Source organism: Camponotus vicinus, unplaced genomic scaffold (genome assembly GCF_025532165.1).
Source record: "Camponotus vicinus isolate PSW18456_S1 unplaced genomic scaffold, iyCamVici1.0 SCAF_3, whole genome shotgun sequence".
Classification (NCBI taxonomy): Eukaryota; Metazoa; Arthropoda; class Insecta; order Hymenoptera; family Formicidae; genus Camponotus; species Camponotus vicinus.
Window position 1 is genome coordinate 625,063 of NW_028141967.1, and position 12,087 is coordinate 637,149.

The 12,087-nt window shown below is 30.9% G+C and overlaps 1 protein-coding gene across 2 annotated transcripts in view; it reads right to left on the reverse strand.

Annotated features, from left to right (window-relative positions):
* Positions 1-12,087, reverse strand: part of Dnalig3 (DNA ligase 3) — a 36,436-nt gene that overhangs the window by 1,665 nt on the left and 22,684 nt on the right. For both annotated transcript variants that reach the window (XM_083093186.1, XM_083093185.1), the window contains exons 4-18: positions 9,419-9,657; positions 8,539-8,618; positions 8,046-8,123; positions 7,795-7,969; positions 7,028-7,183; positions 6,443-6,574; positions 6,154-6,233; positions 5,773-5,860; positions 5,619-5,696; positions 5,074-5,197; positions 4,649-4,719; positions 4,431-4,577; positions 2,933-3,520; positions 1,968-2,059; positions 611-710 (exon numbers count right to left, since the gene is read on the reverse strand). In XM_083093186.1, the coding sequence (XP_082949312.1) occupies positions 611-710; positions 1,968-2,059; positions 2,933-3,520; positions 4,431-4,577; positions 4,649-4,719; positions 5,074-5,197; positions 5,619-5,696; positions 5,773-5,860; positions 6,154-6,233; positions 6,443-6,574; positions 7,028-7,183; positions 7,795-7,969; positions 8,046-8,123; positions 8,539-8,618; positions 9,419-9,657 (2,228 nt within the window). The remainder of the gene's footprint in view (positions 1-610; positions 711-1,967; positions 2,060-2,932; positions 3,521-4,430; positions 4,578-4,648; positions 4,720-5,073; positions 5,198-5,618; positions 5,697-5,772; positions 5,861-6,153; positions 6,234-6,442; positions 6,575-7,027; positions 7,184-7,794; positions 7,970-8,045; positions 8,124-8,538; positions 8,619-9,418; positions 9,658-12,087) is intronic.

Genomic DNA, 12,087 nt, shown 5'->3' on the forward strand with positions numbered 1-12,087 from the left:
ATACATCTTTCTTATATTAATGTTTGAAACTTGTTGACGCAAGATTTTACTTATATATAAAATTATATATAAAATTTAGTCCAAATTTGAATTTATATTCGACAGAATTTGCCATTGAAATAAATTATTATAATATTATATTAATAAATATATGAACAAATAATATAATATAAAATAAAATATATTAAATTATATTAACCAATTAAATACCAATTATAAATAAAATAATTTATTATATAATATTATATTTTTAACATTTTTATTTATATATTTTAATATATTTATCTTTTTTATCTCAATTTATTTTACACAATTTTTTCATCACATATTATATCATTTATAACTATTATAACTATTACATCTTTCATTATTTAATTTATGAAATTAATTCCACGTAATAAAAGCGCATCTAGAAACTTTTTATCTCTGATATGTACGGAATGTACGCTTACTCTTTGAAGTACGTTTTTTTCTGGGATCTTTTTTCACTCGAAATTAAATTTCTTAGTCAGTTCTAAACTGCTCTTTCATCCACACTATGTATTATCATGAATTACAATCTCGGAAACACGTATGTGCATTGTGCCGTATATAACTAGTTCAAACTTACCACGAGAACGGCCGTGGACGGAATTTCCGTGCGCGTGTGGATGACGTGGGTTGCCGTCGAGACTGGTCTATTTTCCAACGTTACTATCGTAGCGCCAAGTCTAATGTATTTCAAGCTTTGTCAAGGAAGATCATAGTTCGGACATAGTTAATAGATACGCTCGGCTTTAAATTCGCTCTTATCCCGGGAGAACAAATCGGAAACGTGCGTTCCCTTCGGAGAAGAACGACGAAGGGAAAAATGGACTTTGGCCACCCCGCTTATAGGAAACAATGAATGACCGGATGATCCCCCGAGGAATTTCCTTCCGCGAATCAGCGCGATGCCTGGTCACTTTGTAACTCACCGGAGAAACGAGATCTATGATTTATTTATTATATTATATCGTATCTATTACATATTGTATATGCTTCGTATTTCGACGATTGATTGCAACTTCCGTACATAATTCGTTATATATTACATATATTTCAATTTTATCACAATTATATGTATATATATAATTACATTCCGGTTATAAATATTTATCGATAAATCTTACTTTTATTTATGCTTTCTGCTTGCGAAAATCTGATAACTCGCACCTCGAACTTGGAACAATTTTCAATTATACCGGCCATTTCATTTGCTTCGTTTGCTAAACTTTGATTAAAATAGAAGACAACAACGGCTACTTCTCTTTTCCAAGTAAGAACACATGCGTGATTGTACTTTTATTATCGAAATGCTTACGTATTAATACATAAAAATATATTATTATGTCTCTTTGTATTAATATATGCATAATAAAACGCAAAATATATATACATATATATAATATATGAATTAGAAAGAGTTTTATTATAATTATTATACTACATAATCGAAATATACGTAATATATAATAATATATATAATATAATTGAAAGAATGTAATATATATAATTAAAAAGATATTATACAAGATTAATACATGTTTTAAAATCCACAAATCTGCTTTTTCTTCACTAATTAATTTTTAATGCAATATAACATTTCTTGAATAAGGAAAAAAAACGGAGGTCCCTTATTGCAAAAATCCAAAGATAGAGAATTCACGTTACAAGTCTCGATAATCTCCGAACATCTCCGTTAATGCACAGCTGATGTTGCGCTACTTCGGAAATCGATTGGAGGATCAAGAGAGAAAGAGAAAGAAAGAGAAAGAGAGAGAGAGAGAGAGAGAACGGGGGCAGTAAAAATTTATGAAATTATCGGAAGCGAGTGCAATTTTCGTGAAATTATCGAGCTTTTATAAAATCGGGAACGTAAAGATAATATAATCATGTTGGTACAGAGCGAATTATCATCGCATAAAATAATGTTGAAAAAAGGATACTTTTTGAGCATCCTGCACGCGTCCTTCCTCCTACTCTTATCGAAGCCGGGCGCAAGAGTCGCTCGCACGTTCTGCAGGATAGTGTTGGATTCCTGGATAAACAAATTTTACAATAAATAGAGAGAATGAAAAAGAAAGAAAGAAAAGAAAAATTTTTATTATTTTATTATGTATTTTAAAATTAATTATTTAAAAATTAAGAAAATATGTAACTGATAAAATAATACAAAATAATAATAATAATAATAATAATAATAATGAAAAGAGGCAATTAATAGTAAAATAATATAAAATTTAATATATGGAGAAAATAGAAAACAATGTAAATCAAAAAATTTAAAATAAAAAATAATAAACATTAAATGCATATAGCTAAACAGCATAGCAGTGCGAGAGTTATGTTAGATAGAGTATTTCCGAGAAGATAAATGAGACTAATTTCAGTGATTTAGCATTTCAGTATCGCGAATAGAGATAAGTAGTGAATTCCGAATAGAAGCAACTGTCTACGTGAAAGATTACTGATAAGTAATACGTTCGTAGTTAAGCTTAAGAGAGATCAGCGAAACAGAGAAACATTTATCATTGTCTCAATTCAAGAATTCTCCAAAGACATAAAAGAATACACTTTATGAAATCTGTGATGTTTTGATATATCATCTTTGGAGAAAATAGGAATGCAAATAATATCTTCAAATCTCATAAGAAATGATTGACAAAAATTCTGACAATCGTAAGTACTGAACTAAATAATTTCTTCGCGTTACAAATCTTCCTTATAGAACTATCAGTAGCAACGGAGGATATTTATGATCAAACAATAAAACGCGCTATAAAATAAATAAGTATACGAGTAAAGCTAATAAAAGAGTAAAGGAAACTCGTGTAACATTTGCAAATTCCTATCGTCGAAAGCTAAATTTTTATTATCTTATAAAAAAGGATTAAAAATAATATCAACTTACGTTATCCTCGTCGTCTGAATCAAGGGCGCTCGAGGACTCGGAAAATCCTTCTGCGTCCATTCCTCCGGTAAGATGACAATCAACGTCACGATTCCGTTGCGTTTCCTCTGCCACGTCTCTTTTGACTTTCGTCTCCACTTCGATCTTCGATACTTTCAATTTCTTTTTCCGCGGCTGGACATCCGCGACATTGTCGGATCCTTCGTCGCGTTTATCCCTTTTCCGTTTCTCGAAAGATTCTTCCGACACTTCCTTGAAACTCGTTGACGGCTCGTCCAGCGAGCTCGTTACCTTCCTCGCCTTCTTTTCAACTTTTCTCGGCGACGTAGCCGGGTCGGAAGATCTCTTTCTCGGAGATTTCTTCTCAGTATCCTTGACATCGGCCAATGTTCCGAGTAGATGACTAAAATCGACGGAATCCGACTTCTTCTTGAAGAGTCCGCGCAACTCGTTCAAACTAGTGGCCGTGGACCAATCCTTGTCGTGACGGATCCGCGTGACGCGCGGAAACCGGATGCTGATACCGTCCGCGGTGTGTACCCCCTGATTCGTAAACTCGGCCCCCGTGATTTCCCATACTGGCTGTTTCTGTTCCCCGATATTCGAAATGACGATTAATGACAAGATAATAGTAGAGTATTCCGACTTTGTTATCTTCTACATCACGTAATAATGAAAATTGATGATATATAGATTGTCAAGTCGGAATGTACCTCTATATATTTATATTTATAGAAATATTTCCATCGCATATTTTTTTTCTAATAAATTTTTTGAGCCATTTGATGCGCCTTTCATTAACCAAAATTATTATAAAAAATATCGCGTATTATTAGCAGCCCATACGGAAAATTTAATCTCAGAATATTAAATTCATATCTAAATAATTTCATTTATTTTTCGGCTTGAAAAATTTACTAGAGAGAGAAATTTATAGTAACAATACACAAATTTTTCTCTTAAATTTTTAAATCAAAAATTAAATAAAATTACTTGAATAATCTAAGTTTATTTAATATAAGCATAATTCTCTTGTAATAATCTAAAAATTAGACGGAAAATAAATGAAACAGTTAAAAAAATTTATTACGGAAAAAAATTTGCGGTAGATATTTCTAGAAATATAAATATGGAAATATGTTCTAAAATTTAGCGAGAAATTTATGGCATCAATTTTCATTATTAAAACACATGATATAAAAGATAACAAGGTCAAAATATGTCATTATCTCATCGTCTTATACATATATACATATTTATATATCGCTTTGATTAATATTTACTAAATTCTCTTTAAATATTACTTTAAATATTTCTACAAATTCATTCACTTTCTCACAAAGAATTTTTTTCCGTTAAATAAATGAAATTATTTCTGGATCTGAGTCGTTGAATTAAATTTTTTTTGTAGATTACAATCGATATATATCTGCCTTATACTAATAAAACTCTTGTCGCGAAAGTGAGAGACATTAATAGATTAAGCTGCATAGATTACCTTGGGATCTCTCGCCACAAAATCCGGTACCATGGGTTTCTTGGCAAGCAACCAACTCGGCAGTTTGTCAACATCCTTGCCGATCTTCACCATGTCGAGCTCATCTTGAAGCGCCATTAGGGTGGTATCGTCGTGTCCCGTGTGGACCTATCATCCAGACAATAAAAATATTAATTCTTGGCTCGAATTGAATTAATTTGATTAATCATTTTATTTACTTTGGTCACAGTCAACCATTTATCACGTTCCTCGTCGTAGCAGCCCATTAAAAAGATTGACAACATGCCACCTGTGAAAGTAAATTAAAAAGAAATATTTCTTGTGAAAAAAAGAAATAAATCGAAAATATATATTTCGAATGTGAATACAAAAAATTCGTTGTCTTTTTTTACTTTGTTCCGTTTCAAAATTTCGAATTTTGTTTGACTTTTCTAGAAGATGTATCAGAATCAACCCCAATCATGATTATATATTTGAACAGAATAAAAAACTTATTTGTTTAATTATTTTTATTTATCATTATTTTTCTGATAAAAAAATTACTCTCAGACATATCGCAAGCGATATATCTTGTTTTTATATAATTTTAATTTACAAATCTTTTGTAACCAAACTGTGATAATGTATCGCATATCGTACAAACCTTTATTGCCTGTGCCGTACCATGCGCCAAGCACGACGAGGTCTGCGCTATCAGCCATTGCACCCCCGCACAAATAGTCCTTCTTTACCTTCAACCAGTGTCTCTTGCCTGGCTCGTATTTGCTCTGAAAATACGAGTTTTTAAACCCCTCGATTGATCGAAAAAATGTTCACGCGAGAACGAGAAATATATTATCGCGAGATTTTTATGAATCAATATGATAAAAGTAATTAAGTAATGCAAATAATTAAATACAATATAATATATTAATTATAATATATTAATAAAAGTAATAAATAATAAGTAATAAAATGTAATAAAAAATTTCTGAAAATTATTGTTTATATAAACATAATAATATACATAAAAATTATAATATATCTAATAAAAAGAAAATTAATAAAAAAATATATACATATATATATATATATATTATATATGTAATAATATATTATAATATATACATATATATATCGTTATATATAATCTCCGAGTACTTTTTTATTCAAAATCTTCATGACACGTTTCCGAAGATAGATACTTACATCGATGTCCTTTAGAACCAAACCCTCGAGACCCAATTTCAATACATGCACGATTCTTTCCGCCAAAACCCGCGGATCCTGAAACGAGATGCGAATCATAATCTGCAATACGGTACTGCTGTAAATAAATGACAACTAAAGAAAGTGTATTTACATGGACTTCGTGAATCTCTGATAGCATTATTCTATTCGGTATCTCGGTCATCCTATCCATCAGGATCCTTCTGCGCTCCGACATAGACCTAACAGAACGAGAGAGGAAAATTTCTATCATTGTAATATAGTTGTATATAGTTGCAGTTTAACATAGTTTTAAGTACAATGTAGTTACTTTAAAATATTACATCAAAAAATATTATACTAAGTATTATTATTACAAAATCTTGTAAATGATATTATATACAAAATTATTGATCATAAAATTTAAAGTAATAATAAATAAATCAACATAAAATACATAGTTAAGACTATTAAAAAAGGAAGAAACAGAATTATCGTATAAACTACTTCATAGAAACTCGGTATATATATTTACTTGTTTATAAGTATCTCTCCATTGTAGTATAGACAATCGAAAACAAAGAGGCACACATTGGCGTTTTTAAATTCGGCTTTCTGAAATTATATTCGATTATGCGATATAAGTTTTATTTTGATATTATTATTGATATAAAACGTGTAATATTGACTCTTACACAATATTGATGTGACAGGATTCGAAATAATAGCAAATTAAACATAAAAATATTAAGAGAAAATATTATATTAAAAATGTTCATATCATGAAAATAAAAAATTAGCCACGTGAGAGAGATAACTTTTACTTTGTGTATTCCTAAAGTGCCGAAAGGCAAGGGTTGCCCGGTCTCGTTGTCGATCATGAGAACCTCGGAATCGAGAATTAAATCGTCCCCATCGGGAAACGCCCGCGCTATATAATCCTTGAACATATTCACCTGAAAGAAATCAATTATCATTCCGAGAGGATTATTCAATTTCGGATCGCGCGATCGCAATCTTTTATTATGATGTAGTTCGAATTTTAATTCTATCGAGCGATTTTTCGTGAAAAATTCTTAATTATCTTCGTGTAAATATATGATCTTTTGCATTATATATCTCGTCCCTTCAGAAAATCTTCTCACGTTTCTCGGAACGAGGACTTTTGTAATCTTGTCTCTCGAACAAGAAGTTCAAAGATGAAAAAGAAAAGGTGAAAAATACATTTTGAGCTTTGTGCGCTGAATATTAAATCTTACGTGAGATAATCAATCGATAATCAATGTTCTCGCGTTAACACGACTGTGTTTCGAAGAGTGGAATTGTTTTTATAATACAATTGATTTTAAAAACGACACATTATATAACAATATATCGATTATGTCTTTTTTGTGAATTATCGTCTTTACCTTGTGCGGCAGGACCGGTTTGAGGGATCTGCTGAAGTATCGAAAGTCGTTTCCGCTTTTGTGCACCTGTACGCGCTCGCCGTCGTACTTGACCTCGGATAACATCCCGTTCGGGCACTTTCGCATCGCCATTTCCACGGATGTGCATGCCTCTGCCTTTATTAATTCATTAATCAATCAATTATTTTATTCACGGCTGAAATTAGTCAATTATAATGCAACAATTCTAATTGAATTAATAACAATTATTTAATTTTTAAATGAAAAATGTAACAATTACTACATCGCTATTTCTACGGATACTTTTATATTAATTCATTAATCAATCAATTATCTTACTCACGATTGAAATTAGTCAATTATAGTATAACAATTTTAATTAAGTTAATAATAATTATTTAACTTTTGAACTGAAAAATGTAGCAATCTACAATCGTGTTAATTATATATATTATCATTATTTCTCTTTTTACGTTAGATCTTAAATATATTAATATAATAATATAATAAATATTTTAAATTAATATAATTACTATATAATATAATATATTAATAATTAAATATTTTAATTATTGATGGGCAACTCTTATAAGCACTCTACAGCAATTATTTAGCGTCTATACATGATTACTTTAAGTTATATATTATAGTTGCAAATAATTTATTAATATAATCGAATATATTAATATAATCGAATTTATTAATATAATCGAATATAATCCTTGTTAGATAACCGAAGAGATAAAACTCGATTTTATTGTATATACCAGCATTGGTAAAACCGGCGTCATCAATGAAATGGCTACTTTATTCCGACTGGATGGCGAGCCCGACGTGTCCGAAGGTTTTTCCTCCGAGTCGAGCAGGAAACGATGTATCACCGCTTCCAAATCTCGGGACATCTGGAAAGCCCTATACGCGTCCACGTGGACTCCCTCGAGACTGAACAACGTGTATGTATTATTAACATCGTCAAATCGATTATAGGATACGGAAACGCATACTTATACGCACTCACATGTGCTTCGGACCGGCGTTGATCCTCAGATCGTGCTTGATCAGACGCACGATCATCTTGAGATCGTTGGAGGTACATCTAAAATTTTTATCGGAACGATTCGTAAGAAAACAGATTCGAGTGAAAACGAAGAAAAGGGGGAAAAAATAAACGGTCAATATTGTATATCATTCTCGCGAGTGAAAGAGATACAATATCGACGAGAAGTCAATAAAATTTTGGAGGAAAAAAGTACCTCAAGAGAGCTAATATATAACAAAGATTTATAAATTAAGTGAGGATAAATAAGATAAATTGTGAACGCGCGCGCGATTAACGTTTCTCCTCTGTTTGCAATTGCGAAATAATTATCGTTATTTTGGATATTAAAATAATCGGAGTATCGGAGCTGTACAAACCGCAAACATTATAATCGTACATTGCATTTACATATATATTTCTTGAAATTTCTTTTTCAGCACGAAAGGTTAACAAGAAGCATCGGCAAACTTACCTATCGAGGATGGATCGAAAATGCTGGATCTGTTCCTCCTCCTTGGTTAAATGTGACAAACTTTCCAAAAAAAGATCAATCTATCCGAATAAAACGACACTCGCATTAATAAAAACATGAGACCTCGATAAACTGTGTACGTATTTCTGTATTTTTATTCAATTAATCGCGATTAAATTGAATAATTTAATTCTAAATTAGTTACCCAGTTAATTTTATAGAATTTGTAGATTAATTATCTCGAATTAATTATAATTTAATTATCATAAAATTTCTTTGTTTCTAATTAAAAATTCAATTAATTTTAACTTAATTCTTAATTTGATTTTCATCAATATCTCTACAAATTTGTTTCATTTGTATTATAAGTTCATAATTATTAGATTAACCATTTCTAATTATTTTTAATTTAATTACCGATTTGACATTTTTTCATATGAATTTTCGTAAATTTTTCTTGATTTTAATAAAATATGTACACAATTAGTTTTAATTTAAACTCTCAATCAATTCAATTTGTTTCCCTACTAAATTTTTCTTATTCATTTCATATTATAGATTATTATAATTATTAGATTAATTTTAATTAATGTTAATCTAATTCTAATTAATTTTAACTTAATTTCTTGACCTAATTTTCGAAATTTTTCTTGATTTTAATTAATTTAAACTTAATTCTCGCTTGATCTTTTTTAGTTTTTCTCTCCTCTAAATTTTTTCAATTTTAATTAATTGAATAATTAATTTTTATTACAATTTTAATAATTTCTAGCTTATTATTTAATTATTCTTGATTTTAAACTATCAAGTCGATTTTTCGTTCAATCTAATCTGTTCCACAATGTGTCATATTCATCTTAATTTGTAAAATTACACTCACGTCTTGGATCGTCAATACGCTTGTGGTACAAGGCGACACAGAGACGCTGTTCTCGAAGAACACGCTGATCGTCTCGGCCACGTCACCTTGCTCCAGATGTTCCAGCATCGCGTCCTCGTCCTGCAGCAATAATCGTGCGAACAGCTTTATCAGCTGCTTGCTCTGCAGATTGTAGATTCTCTTTACAGCGCCGGGCAGCAACAATTTGCACCAGAGCACGATGTCACCCTTAAAACCGTCTATATAGAAATCAAACAGAAGAACAATTTTTTTAGAGAGCTACATCTTTTCTCCTCCCAAATCTATTTTATTCAGTATCCTTTAACATTCAATTATTTTCGATAATTTTATCTATAAATTTAAAAAAATAGTTTTCTTCCGATATAAATATAACATATAGTTAAATAAATTTTTTAAGATTAAAAATAAATTATTTAAGTACTTTAAGTAGTTCCTTAAAGCATCTACAAAAAAAAACGAATGAACTGGGACACGTGCCAGAAACTTATTTATCGCCTAATTTGAGATCAGTGTTCCAGTGATTCAACATATACACAGACGTTTCTCACGCGTATACTCGTTTTTATCTCCATTCAGTCCCACACATAAATTCCGCATTTCGAAAAGACGCATTAGATATCAAATAAAACCGTTAATGGAAAAGTGGAGAAAAAAGAAAAGAATCATTGCTCTCCAATCTCTGTGCTAGCGAAAAAAAAGATTAAAATTGTGTAATCGAAAAAGTGATAAAATTTATGAATTCGGTTAGTTTCTTATCCATCAACATCCGTTTCTTATCGCGATACTTGCCTAATAACTGTTTTCTTCTTGCGTATGATAATTTTGCGAAATTGTGTTTTATCGAACGTTCGCTCTCTACAATTGTTTTTATAATTTTTATAATTTTTTTTATTCCTTGCATTCTATGTAAAAAAATAAAGTCATTACATCACTACTATTAATATTCATGATTATAATTGCATATAATATATAACATAATAAAATATAATATGATAATGTTTGTATTCGAAAATGTATTAGCTCCTTTTTTCTTTCTGCTCCTCTACTTTTATTTTTAGGATAATGAAAAATATTATAATTAAAAAAAATTAATTCTTTTTTCAGATAACTTATATTTATAGAATAATTTTCCATTAATTTACTAAATAAAATCTTATTTCTTTACTATTTTTATCTTCTTCTTCGAATGATGCTTTCTACACAGATTGATTCCGCGCGAGAAATTATCATCGAAACACTTTTGATCGAAAACATATAATTATAAAATTATTTTTCTGTTAAAACATAAATTTGAAAAATTTCATCGCATACTAAAGAACTATCTATCTGTCTCTCGATAAGGATAGGGATCAAGTTTAGTCAAAGTACACGAAGAACTGCGCGTTCGGAATCGCGCCGGTCCAATGGAATTCATCATCGGCGAAAATAGAGCAGAGCGCGAGATTAGATCACAAAGTTATGCGGCTTCTAAGCCACGCATGATTCAGGATCCATTATCGCGAACTATCGATGTTGATTTGATAGCTTCACGGGGGCCTTTGAATACGCGCGTAAAATTTTGCGCAGATACTCAAGATTCTCTCTCTCTTTCTCTCTCTTTCTCGAGCTTGCTACAAGCGAAACAAGCAGATGATTGAGCACACGATTCGTAAATAATGGCCCCTAAAAATAGAGAGCCGCCGGAAATCGGAATTCCGAGACGTGGCGGCGATGTCGTGATCTCTTCTTCGTCGTCACGTTTCATCTAGCTCTCTTGCCTTCTTTCTGCGCGAAATATCGAAAAATCGCGAGAATCGAGCCGCCACAAAGCGAAAGCAGCGACGATTACGATCGCGTAGGCGCCGCGTTGATTAATTGATCCACGACACTATTATTACATATCGCTTTATCGCAATCATCGGCTCCGAAACGCGCGAATTATCGCGTATCGTTCCACATGATATGGGAACCCATCTCTTTTCTCTCTCTCCTTCTCTCCTGCGTTCTCGTAATGATTCTTTTGCAGGCGTGATTGCGTCAGGTCGCGTTCGCCTTCACGAATATGTCGAGCGAAAAATAAATCGCTCCGCGCCTCTTCTCTTCGTCGCCTCGACCGTCTTCGTCATCGTAAAGTTAATCCCGCGAACTTCATCGTCGAGATACCTCGTTCACTGTTGTCATACTTGCCGATCGTCTTCAAAGCGAAAAAAAATATATCTTTTTTGTATTGTCTGTAGTATAACTTTTCAAAGAAATGCGAAAATAATGATTTTTGCGAATCTGCGAGTCCTTCCTCAAACCGCAGATCTTTTCTTAAATTTACAGATTCTGGAGCAAAATTTAGAGACACTAAAATGATGACAATCCTGATTTAAAAAATCGCTAATAAAATACAAAAATCTTGGAAATAAATATATCTTTTTTGTATATATATTATTTGTTTTATTATTAAAGATTTTTTGATATTAAAAATTATTTAATAAATAAATAATTACTTATAATAAAATGCATTCTATTTGTGTATCTTGAATACTTTTTGTATGTACACTTTGCGTATTTTTAATGATGAAATATGTTTACTATGCTTAATATGATTGTGAATCATTAAAAAATCTATATACATCTTATCCATAATCATGCTACATTTTATATTGAATACAACATTTTTA